Here is a 17,533-nt window from a genome sequence, read left to right on the forward strand (position 1 = left end):
AGGGCGGCACAATGGCGTAGTTAGTAGAGTTGCTGCCACACGATACGGGAGACCTGGCTTCGATCCTGACCTCGGCTGTTGTCTGTGTGGAGTTTGCATGTTCCCCGTGTGACTGCATGAGTTTCGCCTTGTCCTCCTGTTTCCTCCCACATCCCAAAGAGGTGCAGGTTTGTAGGTTAATCGCCCTCTGTAAATTGACCCGAGTGTGTAGAGAGTGAATGACAAAGTGGGATAACATAGTGGGATAACATAGATGATGTTTGGTGTGGACTTGGTAGGTCGAAAGGCCTGTTTCCATGTTGTGCCTCTAAACTAAACTAAAACTATTGTCTCTTGCCAATTAGTTTTAGCAGAGCGCAAATGACATTAAAAATAGCCTCATGAAAGGAGATTTGTGTGCAAGTCTTTTCCAAAATTTCTGAAATGAATCCTAAAATCTTGGATTTTTACAATACTTACAAGGATTCTTACATGGAGTAAGAATCTGTCCCCTGTCTTCATTAAGGGTTTGGATGTGCAGTTTACCAAGGAGTACAGGTACCTTGGAGTTTACCTGGACAGTAAACAGGTCCAGGAACGCTGAGGCACTGTATAATAAGAGTCAGAGCCGTCTATACTTTCAGAGGAGGCACCCCTCTCTCAACATCTGTAGTAAGATGCTGCAGATGGTCTATCGATAGGTGGGGGCCAGTGCCATCTTCTTCGCTCTCGTGTGCTGGGGTAGCAGAGGGGAGGCCAGCACACCAACAGAATCAACAAGCTCATCAGGAAAGCTGGCTATTATTGGAGGGGAGGATGTTTCTCAAACTGTGGAGCATCTTGGACAATGCAGCTCACCCTCTCTGTCCATGACATACTGGTCAACCTGAGGAGCACGTTCAGCAACAGACTAGTTCCACCAAGACGCAGCACAGAATGTCCCAGGAGATGCTTTTTCCCTGTGGCCATCAAACTGTACAACTTCTCCCCCTCTGTCGTGTGGTGGACTGACTGACTCCCCCCCCCCCCCCCCCCCCCCCCCCAATCTTTGCTCATCCCCAATCCTGGACTTTCCACTCATCATTTTAATTTCATGTTTCATGTATCATGTTGTGTTTTATGACTGACAGTAGATCAATTTCCCTCTGGAGATGAAGTTGTATTGTAAGACCTAAGATGGCTATAGGGTTTATGATGCTTATATGATGATCATTCGATGAGTTTCATGATCTTTCTTCATAGCTCGGCAAAATGTTTGCCTTTAAGTACAGGTGTAACTTAACTTTGAAAGTCTCTAATGAATATGCATCATCATCCTTGTCAGGTCGTTTGGAAGTCAAGGTAACATTGGTCGCAAAATGTTTGATCACAGCATTGAACTGTAGTAGTTCAGTCTAGTCCGATAAATTGAAAGCAACCCAATAAATACTTGATAACTGAATAAAGTTTATTAATCAGTTATAAAGAAACAAACAAATGGCAGGATTATATTTCAACATGATCTGTTTGCAGTTAGAAAGTTATTTATTGTAAGTGCACTTGGCTTTAAAAGTTGGGGTTGGTAATATGTCTAATTGAGGGATGAGTCTCATCAATAGGAGAAAGAGCCAATTGGGATTCTGTGAGTAAAGGCTAATACAGTTCATTTACATCATAAGCAAAAGATTATTCTAGTTTATCTCTCAAGGCAGTACTGTTCCTGAGTTTGCAAATTCTGGCCCAGGATCATACATTTAATCAATTACCAAACAGCTCTATTTTACCATCTCTCAAGAGATTTTTTCTTGTAAGCATTTCTTACGGTGCAGAATTTGTTTTCAAAAAAACGTTTTTTGCATCAAAGGCAACACTTTTTTGATATTTGGTATTTCTGGGATAAGTGCATCTTTTGCCCACCCCTGCTTTACTGGAAAAGAACTGGAAAATTCATGTGCCATATGTGCGGCACGGTGGCGCAGTGGTAGAGTTGCTGCCTTACAGCGCCAGAGACCCAGGTTCAATCCTGACAGCGGGTGCTGTCAGTACGCTGTCAGTACGGAGTTTGTACGTTCTCACTGTGGCGTTGTGGGTTTTCTCCGGGTGTTCCTGTTTCCTCCTACACTTCAAAGATGTACAGCTTTGGTCCAAAGTGTGTAGGATAGTGCTGGAGTGCGGGGATCACTGGTCGGCGCACACTCGATGGGTCGAAGGGCCAATTTACATGCTGTAACTAAATTAAGCTGTGAGACATTTAAAATCTGTGAAGTACACTGGCATATATTTAGTGTTTTTTGTGTAAAAATAAAACTTCAGTTTTGCATTGTGCTCAATTGAGTCACTGACTTGTAATGGGAAGAGGAATGAAGGTTAGGAAAAGGCTGGCAGCAGTGGGGAAATGGAATGTAGGGCTTTCCCATGGACTGCATGGTTTGTGATGGCACGGTGACAAGGACATAGATAACCATTTCACATGCTTAATGTCAGAATTGGAAATTCGGAAGGGAATGCCAGAATGCAAGTGGTAGCTTTAGTTTCTATCAGTAATGGTATAGCATAGGGAGGAGAAGAATTGGTAGTATAAGCTCAGGATAGTGGTAGAGTCACCACCAGGTACCAAAGATCCTATAGCAATCAAGATAGATCACTCGACGAAAAAGACGTAGTACGGTCATGTGCAGATCCATGGGTAATTTTAGGCCCCATTTCCATAACCAGCTTCCGTCTCCGCACCAAAGATCCCATAGCGGAGCAAAGATACTAGTGCGGAGCTGGAAGCCGGTTACGGAAACATCCTCGTAAAAATAAAAGTTATTTGGTAAAAATCTTCTCATCATTTTCAGAATTTTAATTTATTAACACAAACTGTTCCCCCGCAACGTTGATTACACTGCGAGTCGGGTCGGGTCGGCTTACGGAAATGGATGAATAAAAGGCCCACGTTCCGTTCCGTTCCGTACTACACGTTAGCCCATTGCATTTAGCAGGAGTGGTCTATAGGATCTTTGCTAGGTACTGTTGAGGAAGATTGTCATAAGAAGGAATAAATTGAAATATGACCACAAAAAGATCTTTAAACAATTAGAACTTTACAATTGGTGGACTCAATATTGTGTACCATGGGAGCCACATAGGGCAATAAAGATTTACCAATTGAATAATAAGATTGTACAACACAAGTGATGAATCCGTCTGTTCGTAGCTATTTCAGGTCAATCTATCTCAGCCAATCAGCGACCAACTTTTAACTGGTGAGTTTGATTCTTATCACTAAAGTACAGCCGTCCAAGGTTAGAACATTTGAAAAATGTGTCAGGTGTGATGTAACAAATGAAGCAATGCCAAGAACCGGGAACAGATTATATTTCATTTTTAAAGTTTGGTCATTTGTGATATGCCAAGTTGAGAAGGACAGCAGAGTGATGAGCATCTGCTGAATGGAGTGGCAATAGGGAGTAGATGGCAGCAGGAATTCATTGGTAAGTCATACAGATTGAGTGTTGTTGCTATCAAACTGAATTAAGTGATAACTGTGAATAAGGGGATGCCAAACCTTATGTAAGAAGGTGAAGTTCAAGCAGATTAATGTGGCAGTTGAGATATATTGCCTTTCATTCAAGTGCCATATAACAATTCCAGGAGATTTCACAAGTTCTGGCTAAAAAGGGATCGGCGATTGCTTCTCTGAACAGCTCCGCTCAGTCCATCTTAACCAACCTGATCGCCCGGTTGCTCAGCACTTCAACTCCCGCTCCCATTCTCTATCTGACCGTTCTGTTCCTCCATTGCCAGAGTGAGGCCCAGCGCAAATTGGAGGAACAGCACCTCGTATTTTGCTTAGGTAGTTTACACCCCAGCGGTATGAATATTGACTTCTCTAATTTTAGATAGCCCTTGTATTCTCCCTCCTTCCCCACCCTCTTCCCAGTTCTCCCACAAGTCCCACTATCTCCGCCTACTTCCTTTTTCCCACCCCCCAACCTCCGACATCAGTCTGAAGAAGGGTCTCGACCCAAAACATCGCCAATTCCTTCTCTCCATAGATGCTGAGTTTCTCCAGCATTTTTTGTCTGCCTAAAATGTAAATGGAGTTGAGTCCCATTGTTTGAGTACAAAATCAGGGTTTCTTGGCCTGGATACCTGCACTAACTGCACTATCTTTCCCTCTCAACCTCATTCTCCTGCCTTCTCCCCATAACCCCTGACACCCTCACTAATGAAGAATCTGTCAATCTCTGCCTTAAAAAATATCCTTTGACCTGGCCTCCACAGCCTTCTGTGGCAATAAATTCCACAGATTCACCACCCTCAAAATAAATAAATTCCTCCTCATCTCCATTCTAAAGGCATGTTATTTTATTCTGATGCCATGGCCTCTGGTCCTAGACTCTCCCACTAGTGGAAACATCCTCTCCACATTCACTCTAACCAGAACTTTCACTATTCTGTAAGTTTCAATGAGGTCCCCTGAGGTGCTCATCTGTAACAGTAAAGAATTCAGGTGAATAGTAAGCAGCTTGCTGTTGTGTACGGTGGTGCAGCCCTCCAGCGTTCTGAACCAGATTTCAGAAATGAGCAGAGTAGGGTGAGATGAGCATTGTAGCCTGGAGCTTCTCCATGGCTCTTTGGCCAAACCACATCCTAGGGAAGCACGGCAAAGTGCAGAACTGCAGTGCTTGAGGGCATCGATCAATGGGAGGGTGAATAGATGTTTGTAATACTAAGGTGTGCCTCTTAGGATTTGTTGTCTCTGAGGCGTCACAAAGAAAGCGCAGACGATCTGATGTGGAAATGTGGAATAGATTCAGATTTAAAGATGCAATTTAGATTAGTTTATTGTCATACACCAAGGTGCAATGAAATTCCTTGTTCACATGAAGCTCACAGTGTAAACAGTACACATGCAATCATGATAAATACAACAAGTGCAAAATAGCAAGATTGCAGCACAATCTGAAGTTGTACAAAGTAATAATGCAATAATGGAATAACCAAATGAGGTAGAGTTAAGAGTAATGGGCCTGTCCCACTTAAAGTAATACTGTGCAATACCCTGGAATAACCGGCGACTGTCAGAGTACACACAGAGTAATGGTTTCCTGTCACACACAAGCGGGGGGGTGTGCTGTCTAAAGAATTCACACTGTGCAAAGGCAAGGTGAAACAGACACACACCGCGATGAACAGGAAGGTTGGCGCTAAAAGGACTAAAGCACAGTGTACGGTGTCCTTTAAAAATCACAATGCTTTTAAGAAGCCAGAGATACACGGCTGTTACTTTGATTATTCTCGACTCTGAAAACTACTGCTTACTTTTTCCAAAACTTTGAATTCGACGGCTTGAATTTCAAATGATTTTAGTTTCCCACGTTACTTGTTTTTAAAGGAACACAATTTCCAGCAATCAACAACCTTATGTCAGTGTCAGTACCTGAGACCTGTCTAAGTACCTGAGACCTTAATGTGAGCAGTAGGAAAAACAGACTTTGCAGCAGCATTCACATGCTTGTCAGAAAAATATATTACAGGCAGCAGGAAGATAATATATTGTGGGATTAATCAGATAGCTCTTCCATACACGATGGATGAATAATTTCATGTTTATCTTTCTGTATGAGATATGGCTCAATGGTAAAGCTTGCTGCCAGTCATTTCCTACCTGACTTGAATGATCTTTCTGCCTTCTGAAGATTATTTGCATTTTGTTTTTGCGGCATTGCTGTGCTGTGTATTGGAGATTATTGTGGCAGATAAAGGAAGTTCAATCTATTATGTTCCCCTTACCTTGTAGGTGGTAACTTGTGTAGTCATCACAGTGCTATGACCAACCTCTGGCAAATTGGCTTCTTTATCATAACGTATAGCCCTGTCCCACGGTACGAGTTCATTCCAAATCTTTCTGCCTTCTGAAGAACTCTCCCGAGTTTAAAAAAAATCAAACTCGTGGTAAGCACGGAGAATGAACAACGCGTGTACGTCGGAGCACGGAGACGTCTCTTAGAGGCTCGTAACGCTAACGGCAGGTACTCGGGAAGACTTGCTAATGGCAGGTAAACACGGGAAGACTCGTGAAGATTTTTCATCATGTTGAAAAATATCCACGAGAGCCCCGAGTACCGGCGAGTGGCCATTACTGTAAATCTCCGAGTTCGAATCAGGGCAAACTCTGGAGAGCTCTTGGAATGAACTCGAACCGTGGGACAGGGCTTTTATGCAAGAGGCGAAACTTGGAAGCGCTCATGCATACACAACCGAACTAAGATTGCTCGAGCTTAGATATGCTACTTTAGTTGACTAGTTAGACGCATGAGCAGGTTGTGTCACTTGCCTGCTTCAGAGTCTCCATTGTTGAGATCAGTTTATAAAGTCAGACTTGCATTGGATCCAGGGTGCAGTACTATATGAGGCTGTGCAAGTACAGTACCTGAGACTGGACTTATGATTCCCTATTTCAGTTAGAAAAAATGCCAAGTGATTCAATAGTTCAATGATAGTTTATTGTCACATGCGCCTAGTGGAATGCATTGTGTTTACATACAACCTGTTAAAATTATGTAGCAGACCTCACCTAGTATGCCAACATCAGTGCTTTCTTATCTCGCTGTTCAAAGAATGACCTTTTAGACTTTGAGATACAGCACGGAAACAGGCCCTTCGGTCCACTGAGACCAGTGATCACCCCCTATACTAACTCTATCCTATACATTAGGGACAATTTACAGTTTTACCAAAGTCAATTAACCTACAAACCTGCATGTCTTATAATATGGGAGGAAGCCGGAGCTCCCAGAAAAAAAAAACGCACGGTCACAGGGAAAACATACAAACACCGTACAGACAGCACCCGCGGTCAGGATCGAATCCAGGTCTCTAGCGCTGTAAAGAAGCAACTCTACTGCTGCACCACTGTGCCGCCCTCTGTCTAGCTGATATTTTCCTCCTAAATAATTGGCAGCAATATGGAGGTGTGAGGTTGGGGTTGGGTATCCGTTTGAAGGGAGGAGTGAGCTTATGAAAGTTTAGTGTGGCAGAAATGACATTGGAGCCTGTGTACAGGATGTGTTCACATTCTCTGGAAGGATTTGTGACCCACAAACCTCCGACTCCACAATGTTTCTGTAATGATAGAATTTTGGCCAATTGCGGTTATCCAAGCTACAGCAAGCTCAAATATTTTTTCTCCTATGATCATTTTTTTTTAAAGTATGCTCATTTTGATATTGATATTAAAATAAAAATTTAAACTGAAAAATAACATTCCTCCAATGTCAAGAATAACTTTGCAGGTACTTTGCAAGAATACAGGTACTATCGGAACATTTGAGCAACATTTTGGCAGGGACATGGATAGGACAGGTTTAGAGGGATATTGGCCAAATGCAGGCAGGTGGGACGTGTTAGTTCGGTGTGCGCAAGTTGGGGCGAAGGGCTTGTTTCCACGCTGCCTGGCTCTATGACACTAATAACTGCACAAAACCAAAATACTGTGGTCACTTCTTGACATAAAAACAATGCAATGAAAATATTCAACAATATCTCTGGAGAATGAAACAATTTAACATTTCAGATTGATTTCCTTTTTGCCAGAATTGATATGAAGGGAACAACTTTATTCCACTGATGTAATCTCTATTGGAGGATTGACAAGGACAGTGAATTCATAGTTGTCTACATGGATTTTGGCAAGGTCCCTCACGGGAGGCTGGTCCGGAAGGTTAGATCTTGCACCAGGGTGAGTTAGGCAATTGGATACAATGTAAAAACAAGGAACTGCAGATGCTGGTTTACAAAAAAAGCCATATTGTTGGAGTAACCCAGCGAGTCAGGCAGCATTTCTGGAGATTGTGGATCGGTGACATTTCAGGTCGGGACCATCAAGATTAATTCCCTGGATGGCGGAACTGTCATATGCTGAGAGAATGGAGCGGCTGGGCTTGTACACTCTGGGATTTAGAAGGATGAGAGGGGATCTTATTGAAACATATAAAATGTGTAAGGGTTTGGACACACTAGAGGCAGGAAACATGTTCCCGATGTTGGGGGAGTCCAGAACCAGGGGCCACAGTTTAAAAATAAGGGGCAAGCCATTTAGAACGGAGACGAGTAAACACTTTTTCTCACAGAGAGTTGTGAGTCTGTGGAATTCTCTGCCTCGTAGGGCGGTGGAGGCAGGTTCTCTGGATGCTTTCAAAAGAGAGCTAGATAGGGCTCTTAAAGATAGCTGAGTCAGGGGATATGGGGAGAAGGCAGGAACATGGTACTGATTGGGGTTGATCAGCCATGATCACATTCAATGGCGTTGCTGGCTTGATGGGCCGAATGGCCTACTCCTGCACTTATTGTCTATTGACCCATCAGACTGATTGTGGAGGGCAGTGGTGGGGGTGGGGAGAGGAAAGTGATGGTAGGACAAAGCATGGCAGATAATAGGTGAATGCAGGTGAGGCGGCGGTTTGATACACTTGGTTAGGCACAGGCTAGAGATAAAAACCATGCGTGAGACAAAAAGATTGAAGAGTTGCGAATTGTGAAGCTAGAAAGAATGTGGGGGGAGAAGAAATAGGTGGGAATCCAAAGGAAGTGATAATGTTGGGTACAATTACAATATTTAAAAGACCTTTAGACGGGTCCATGATTAAGAAAACATTTAGAAGGATATGGGGCAAATGTGGACAAACTTGCTGGCATGAGCATTGGCCGAAAGGACTGTTTCTATATTCTAATGAAACAGAGTCATAGCTCTAAGAGTCATACTGCACAGAAAACAGTCCATTCAGTCCTTCATATCAATGCCGACCATCAAAGTACTCATCTGTACTAATCCCATTTACCAGCAGCGGCTCCATAGCTTTCAATGATCGGCGATATTTTGAGAATTAGAGATGATTTTGCTTCTTGCTCAACTTACTATTCCATTTTCTGTTTTGATAATTTATCTTGTACCTGATTAACTTTGAATACTTTTACTTAATTCTTGGAGGCCACTTTCTATTTGCAATGTGGCAAGTACATCAAGTCCTCTGATTGCTTAATTCTAAGCTACATAGAGGACAAGACAGGAAGGTTAATCTGGTTACATTAGAAATAAATCCAGATAAACATGATGCGATTTTTATGTCACATACATTATTAATACTGTCAAATAAATTACTTGTCTAATACACTCAATGGGATATAGTTATGCATTCTCTTCACCGTGCTGTAAATCAGATTCCCAAACTTTCTCCATTGCCATTTGAGATTTTTTTCTGCATATCCTTAACGCACTCATCAGCAATAACTAAAAAAACTTGAGGGTGGCCACGGTGGTGCAGCAGTAGAGTTGCTGCCTTACAGCGCTTGCAGTGCCGGTGACCCAGGTTCGATCCTGACCACGGATGCTGTCTATGGAGTTTGTACGTTCTCCCTGTGACTGCGTGGGTTTTCTCCAGATCTTCGGTTTCCTCCCACACTCCAAAGACGTAAAGGTTTGTAGGTTAATTGGCTTGGTGTATGTGTAAAATTGTCCCTAGTGTGTTTCGGGTAGTGTTAATGTGCGGGGATCGCTGGTCGGTGCGGACTCGGTGGGCCGAAGGGCCTGTTTCTGCGCTGTAACTCTAAACTAAACTAAAACTAACTTGAATTTATAATTACAACTCAATCCCCAACACTTGCATTTTGCCAGATCCTTTTTGAAAATGTAGGTTTGAAGTTAAGGGTGATAAATGAAGTAAAAATAAACCATTTATTTACATGATCAAAATTGTGTTCTGAAATTCCAAGACCACTGGGTCATAGATCCCTATAAGTTGCAAAAAAAAAAATCTCTTGGGCATGTGTGAATTAGTTTTTCTGTTGATTTGACATCATTTGACATCCATTTGTATAATACGTGCTGTTGCACTATTGTCTATAGAAATGTACAGTTAAATATTGTGTTAAGTGCAGAACAGTATTGTATGTTGTAAAATGTCACCTTTGGTGAAGACAGGATGTGTGTTTTCCGGAAAGGATCTTGACTATATTTTGTTAGGAGACACAGTGGAATAATAGTGGTTGTCAGTGCTTTTATTTAATAGACAATAAGATGCTGGTACGCATATTCCTTTTTAGCGTCTATGGCGGTTTGTCATCCTCTAAGCTGCTTAAGTTGTCAAAGGGCCTAACAGCCTAACTCAATTACTAGATTTTACTTTTTAAACTTTGGTAATATTTTTGTAAATTCAAAATTTAATTTTTTTTTTTTAAATTTAGCTTTTAAATCTTTAGAGGTGGCAGTTCGCCATACCCAAACATTTTCCAGGCCCTGTTAGAAACATAAGGGTGATCCAAGAAAAAAAAGATGAGTTGTGTTTGAGTTGCTTTTAGTTTATTGCCACATGTACTGAGGTACAGTGAGAAGCTGAAGATAGACACAAAAGTTGGAGTAACTCAGCGAGTCAGACAGTATCTCTGGAAAAAAGTGACGTTTCAGTTCAAGACCGTCTGAGGAAGGGTCTCGACACGAAACATCACCTATTCCTTTTCTGCAGATATGCTGTCTGACCTGAGTTACTCCAGCTTTCTGTGTCTATCTTTGGTTTAAACCAGCATCTGCAGTTCCTTCCTATAGTGAAAAGCTATTGTTGCATGCTAACTAGTCTGCGGAAAGACAATACATGATTACAATTGAGCTATCCACAGTGTACAAATACATGTTAAAGGGAATAATTGAATAACATTTAGTGCAAGATAAAGTCCAGTAAAGTCCGATCAAAGGTAGCCTGAGGGTCTCCAATGCGGTAGATAGTAGCTCAGGACTGCTCTCTAGTTGCTGATAGGATGGTTCAGTTGCCTGATAACAGCTGGGAAGAAACTGTCCCAGCCTGATATGAGAGGGGAGGAGAGGGAGTGGCTGGGGTGTGACTTGTCCTTGATTATGCCGGTGGCCTTGCCGAGGCAGTGTGAAGCATTCATGGAGTCAATGGAACGGGGGTTGGTTTGTGTGATGGTCTGGGCTGGGTCCACAATTGCTTGTGGTCTTGGCTGGAGTTGTTACAAAAACATGCTGTGATGCATCCTGATAAAATGCTTTCTATGGTGCATCTGAAGAAGCTGGTGAGAGTTTTTGGGGATTGTTCACAATCATTGTTACAATAATGATTGTGACTGTCATTATTATCTTGACAATACAACAGTTACTATTATTGTTTGTATAATAATTGTTGTATTATTATACAACAATAACATCACAAAAGTAGCATTGGTGGTGAGATTAATTTGCAATGGTATTGAGAACGTGGAGAGCATGCAATGGTGAAGCCCAGTGCGTATGGTGGAAGGAGCACACTTTCTCACCTGGCTGCCCTGTCAGGCTTCTCCCGCCCCTAATTATGAACGAGTCTGCAGTGTCCACATTGAGCTCATCAGTCACCACAGAACCCACAAAACCAGAGTGGTAACAAATCATCCTCCATTGCGGGGAACCACCCAAGAGGAAGCAAGTGAGCATCGCTGAAAGGGTCACACGCTCTAACTTTTTATTGGCACTTTGTAAAAGAAGCATTTAAATGTACTTCTTTTGTTTCTTTGTGGTTGGCATACGGTATGCATTGGCTGAAAAATACCACTGGAATGTGCTTGCAGTGCTTCAGCAAAATGCTTATCGGATGAAACATGAGCAACACTGTCTCTGATCTGTAAAACAAAATTAAATGAAACTGCATTTTTTTCTGGCAGAATTAAGGGCCTGTCCCACTGTACGAGGCACTTCAAGAGCTCTCCCGAGTTTAAAAAAATAATCTAACTCATGGTAAGCATGTAGAATGTACGTAGCGGGTATGTCGGAGCTCGGGGACGTCTCTTAGCGGCTCGTAACACTAACGGCAGGTACTCGGGAAACGTGGTAAGCTCGTGAAGACTCGTGAAGATTTTTTAACATGTTAAAGAATGTCCACAAGAGCCCCGAGTACCTATGAGCGGTTATTACCGTAATTCTCCGAGTTCAAATCAGGGGAAACCACCATGAAAAATACAGTAAGTTGAAGGTGAAACCTCTAGTCAAAAGGGGAATGGAAACAGTTCCAATGATAGAACTTGGCTCAGAAGTAATTCTTCAGTAGTCTTTGAAATCTGAGCTTCTTCAAACAATTAGTTCATCATCCCAGATTTATAGCTGAGAACATAGTTACACAGTTGGTAGAACGTGGTGCCTTGAGCTCGCAGTATTAAAGGGCAGATTACAAAATAGTATTCATCCATAGGATTCATGCTCGTGCCTGCCGACTTCATTTGTGTCAGTTCACAGTTCCAGTTCCTGAAGCTGTTTCCTAGTCTAATCTGTGTGGGAAAGAACTGCAGATGCTGGTTTAAATCAAAGGTAGACACAAAATGCTGGAGTAACTCAGCGGGACAGGCAGCATCTCTGGAGAGAAGGAATGGGTGACGTTTCGGCTCAAGACCCTTCTTCAGACTGATCCTAATCTGTTATTTAACACACATGGAGGGAGTGCTGCGTTTGGCACATTTGTAGGTGTGTTCTGCTTGCCGGTGTCACTAATGTTCTCGTGTTGCAGCAAATACAAAGGACTAGAAAAATTATAGTCAGACAGGGTGGAAACAGACTCTTTGGCCCAACTTGCCCACACCGACCAACATGTCCCAACTACACTAGTCCCACCTGCCTGCCTTTGGCCCATATTCCTCTAAACCTGTCCTATCCATGCATCTGTCTAAATGTTTCTTAAACATTGTGATAGTACCTGTGTAAACTACCTCCTCCAGCAGCATGTTGCATACATCCACCACCCTCTGTGTAAAAAAAGATTACTCTCAGGTTTTTATTACATCTTTCACCCCCCCCCCCTTCCCTCCCCCTCATCTTAAACGTTACAAAATACAAAGATAATTCAAGGTAAAGGACAACAAAACGTAGAGCATCATAGGTCCTCAGATAAGGATGCTTTTTAAATGGTCACATTGCTGCCAGGACTTAAGTCAGAGCTTAGCAATGATCTCAACTGCCCATCTCAAATGATATTGTCATTGTTCTGCAGTTAGAGATGAAACTAAGCCTTTACCTTCCTTTTGAAGTGTTAGGGGCATATATTTTAAGTCATTCTTTCTGACAGGAGGTGTGGCCCTATGTATGTAAACGGATGTGGGTTTAGCAGATAATAGGTATGTCTGCAATGGAAGATATGTGGTTAGAATGGAGTCTTAAATATCTAACGGTGGCCTAGCTTATAGAGCTGCTGCATCACTGAACCAGAGACTCAAGTTTGATCCCCATTTTGGGTGCTGTCTGTGTGGAGTTTGCATGTTCCCGCCAGAGACTGCATGGATTTGATCCGGTTACCTCCCATATCCCAAGTAAAAATGCCTCCAATGAAGTGAGTGGATGCAAAAGTGGAATAACATAGAACTGATGTGAATGGATGATCAATGGTCAGCGTATACACGGTGGGCTCAAGGGCATTTTTTCATGTTGTATCTCTAAACTGAAACTCAAAACATAAGGCGAAAACTCGATATACTAAGTGTTTTGCAAAATAATTTATTATTATAAAATAGCTGAGAAAAGGCCTTTTCTAAATGAAATAAATGTTTGTAATTCAAAACTGGGTAATAAACACAAGCAATTTTAAGGTGAGTTTTCCATCTGTTCAAAGGAAAGTTTCTGCAGCACCTTTCCCAAGTGAATCTATGCAGACCTTCCTGTGATAGTTCAATGATATTAGGGGAGATTTCCTGCCGTTCTAGCACATAATTCTCCTCGCAACTAATATCACCATCTCAATAAAGTTAATGATCACTCATCTATTTGTGTGATATTCTTGTTTTTAAATTGTCATTTATTTGCCTATACGATGCTTCACATGGAATTCTTGGGCTGTAAAATGCATTGAGAAAATGGAAGAACAGACAAAGCACTAGGTTGTGATTTTCTGTGGCAGATCATTCACCCGAGCAGCAGTGCTTCTGTCAGGTTTCCCTGTATTTCTCCCTGGATGTCCTGAAGTCCAGCGCAAGTTTACCTTAAGCTTGCAGCGCCACCGTAAGCATTGTTGCCTGGCTACCCCTCCTTTACTCCAACAGTGGACTCTTCATGAAATCCACACTCTCTACCTCTCCTGCTGGGAAATCGCCCTGCAGATCAGATCTGATCAGTTGGTTATACATATCATGGTGTCATAAAATCCCTTGTTCACATGAAGCTCATGGAATAAGCAGTACACATGTATATACAGGGTACACTTGTGCAGGCAGATGAGATTAGTTTATCTTGGCATCGTGTTCGGTGCAGACATTGTAGGCTGAAGAGTCTGTCCCTATGCTGTCAATGTTCAATGGTAATGATAAATACATACTCTTCCAGACATTTGAAAAGTACTCCACAGCATGCCTGCCAATAATTCTGAAGTGCGTTATCCTTAATTTTGACCAATTGAGTTTTGAAAATTACTTCATACTATTTACCGTGTTGAAAATTGCTGGCCCAGTATTACAGACAATCGCGTTGAGGTTCAGTTTTATAAATAAAAGTTCATACCATTAACAATGTATGTCAATTTTCAATCTAAATGGGGATTTCCGCTTGAGTGAAGCATGCTTGATAATTATTCAGTCCACCGCCAGGGCTGCTTCAGTTGTAAAATACATCATGGCTGTAAGTCGATCCCACTCACAAGTTTTCTGTATTACTTGAACAATGTACAATATGACAGGAAAAATGATTAAATCTGTCCCACAAGCATTCTTTGTGGTCACAGTATTAGACTTCAATGATCTGCAGCAAATCTTTGCGCGCTGATGCTTTCAATTAGCTTTCATTGTGGTATTGATTGACCCTTTGCAATGGTTTAAAACTTATGGAAGGGAAGTAATTAATGTTCCTTTCTCTTGAAAGAAAGAACACATTTATGCAGCAGCACTATCTCAAGATGTTCCAAAACAGTTATGAAATGATTTTGAACTCTTGCTACTCTTGTAATGTAGGAAATATGACAGATAATCCCTCACAAAATGTTGAAATTTGACAATGAACTGACGCAGCTAGTAGAGCCTCTGGCTTAACCTTAACAGCGCCATTTCAATCCTGACCTCTGGTGTCATCATGGAGTTTGCATGTTCTCCCCGTGACTGCATCTGTATCCCCCAGGGACTCCAATTCCTCTCCCAACCTAAGGAAACAAAGGTTGGTAGGTTAATTGGTTACCATACATCGCCCCTAGTGTGGGATAAATGTGGAGTTTGCAGGGGAGGTTCGGGTGTAGTTGATGGGAATATGGGGAGAATAAAATGGGATCCGTTTAAATGATGATTGGCCTTGACGTGGTGGGCTGAGGAACCTTTTTCCATCTGCATGACTGTGACTAAACAGCAATGAACTGTGCGACCAGATAATGTGTTCTTTTGATTTTGGTTGAGTGCTAAATGTAGCTCTTGTACATTCTCTTGAGTACATTCTCTTGGGCAATCATGTCCTTGGTTTAACAACTTATTTGGAAAATATTGCTGCTCAGTGCAGCACTCCCTCACTGCTGCACTGCAGTGTCAGGCTGCTGGATGAGGCTTAAATCTACAGCCTTGGCGGTTAATTTGCTGTCACTGAGCTAAGGATAGTTAAGAAATCTGTCATATGCAAATATATGACAATAGATAATAGGTGCAGGAGTAGGCCATTCGGCCCTTTGAGCCAGCACCGCCATTCACTATCTCTCTCTCTTGAAAGCATCCAGACAATTGTCTTCCACTGCCTTCTGAGGCAGAGAATTCCACAGATGCACAACTCTCTGGGTGAAAAAGTTTTTCCTCATCTCCGTTCTAAATGGCCGACCCCTTGTTTTAAATATTAAGTTTAAATTTTAAAAAATTGTCATACTTTAATGTTTTTTTTAATAAAAGGGTATTCTACTTTTCATTTGCAGTACTCCAGTAAACAGGAGGCATGGCTGATGCAGTGCTGATTACCTCAGTGATCGACAATGCCTATTTGTCAAATTCTGGAGCACAAGCTGGTAACAGAATGAAGAATTGCAGCGATGAGCTCGTAAGCAAACTTTCAAACATAAACCCAACACAGTAAATATTTTCATTTTCATAGAAGAAATCTCTATTTACGAGGCACTAGAAAGGCAAAATATGTTTTATGCAATAAACATCTCCATTTTATGATTATAAATTGAGTGATAAATTGTACTGTAAAATGTTTTTTTATCTGACCGAGGCCTGCTTGTGTGAATCCCACCAATTAGGTTTTCATCCCTCCCATCGTACTGTAAATAGTTCTGTCTTTAGGATGAGGGGTGATCTTACAGAGGTGTATAAAATCATGAGAGAAATAGATTGGGTAGATGCACGGGGTCTCTTGCCCAGAGAAGGGGAATCGAGGACCAGAGGACATAGGTTTAAGGTGATGGGGAAAAGATTTAATAGGTATCTGAGATGTAACTTTTGACACAAAGGGTGTATGGAACAAGCTGCCAGATGTGGTAGTTGAGGCAGAGACTATTGCAACATTTAAGAAACAGTTAGACAGGTACGTGAACAGGATTGGTTTGTAAGGATATGGGCCAAATGCAGGCAGGTGGGATTAGTGTAGCTGGGATATGTAGGCTGGTGTGGGCAAGTTGGGCCGAAGGGCCTGTTTCCACACTGTATAACTATGATTCTATTACTAGTGTATCCTGTGTGATTGGAACAAAGTAATCTCTCCTCCTTAATCTTCAGGCAGCCTTTGACAGAGTTGACCACACGATATTTGTCCTGTGCTGTGCCACTGTTGTTCAACTCAATATCTAGAGAATCACCAGTCCTGACTTCCAATCCTAAATTGCACTGAAACCTCTGGAGTTTGCCAAGGGATCTTCTCTTGGCTCCTTGAGAAGTTGGTTTATAATGATGGCTTTGTACTTCCCAATAATTAATTGAATGAATGTTGCTGCTCACAGAGTAACTTTCATTCAATTAATTATTGGAAAGTACAAAGCCATCATTTTAAGCAAGCTTCTCAAACTTTATCTCCAAACAACTTTATGCCTCTGCCTGGTTACTGTCTAAAACTGAAGCACGTTGTTCAGTTTTTTGATGATTGTGCCATCCCTCGGACCACTAAACTCCATATCTATAACATTGAGCAAACTTGCTCATGCCTCAGCTTGTCTGCTGTTAAAACCTTGTACCATGCCATAAAAGGAAATAAACTGCTGGAATAACTCAATAGGTCAAGCAGCATCTCTGGAGAACATGGACGGGTGATGTTTTGGGTTGAGATTCTTAGTCGCCATCATGCCTTCTTTAGCCTGACTATTGCGATGCCACCCTGACTGACCTCCCTCTTTTTACTCTGTAATCCTGAGGTTTTTTAAAACTCTTTTACTGTTTCATTTATGATATTCAACCCCGTATGTTCACGCTCATATAGTGGCTCACATACACTAGCTCAGATAAGAAATGTGTCCGTTTTTAAATTCACAATGTTTTTTTAATCCTGCCACAATCTTACCCTCCCTATTTCTCTAACCTTCCCAGTCCTCTTAACTCATATGGCAGCTTTGATTGTAGATATGCAATGCGAAAATAAGCACCAGTACACTAGCATTATCCTTCACACGAAGGA

At 41.9% G+C, this 17,533-nt stretch overlaps 1 protein-coding gene across 6 annotated transcripts in view; it reads left to right on the plus strand.

The window, feature by feature from the left end:
• Positions 1-17,533, plus strand: part of gpam (glycerol-3-phosphate acyltransferase, mitochondrial) — a 121,874-nt gene that overhangs the window by 13,796 nt on the left and 90,545 nt on the right. For all 6 annotated transcript variants that reach the window (XM_055646947.1, XM_055646946.1, XM_055646943.1 and 3 more), the window contains one exon: positions 15,843-15,964. In XM_055646947.1, the coding sequence (XP_055502922.1) occupies positions 15,863-15,964 (102 nt within the window). In that variant the 5' untranslated portion in view covers positions 15,843-15,862. The remainder of the gene's footprint in view (positions 1-15,842; positions 15,965-17,533) is intronic.

Source organism: Leucoraja erinacea, chromosome 15 (assembly GCF_028641065.1).
Source record: "Leucoraja erinacea ecotype New England chromosome 15, Leri_hhj_1, whole genome shotgun sequence".
In the NCBI taxonomy this organism is placed as follows: Eukaryota; Metazoa; Chordata; class Chondrichthyes; order Rajiformes; family Rajidae; genus Leucoraja; species Leucoraja erinaceus.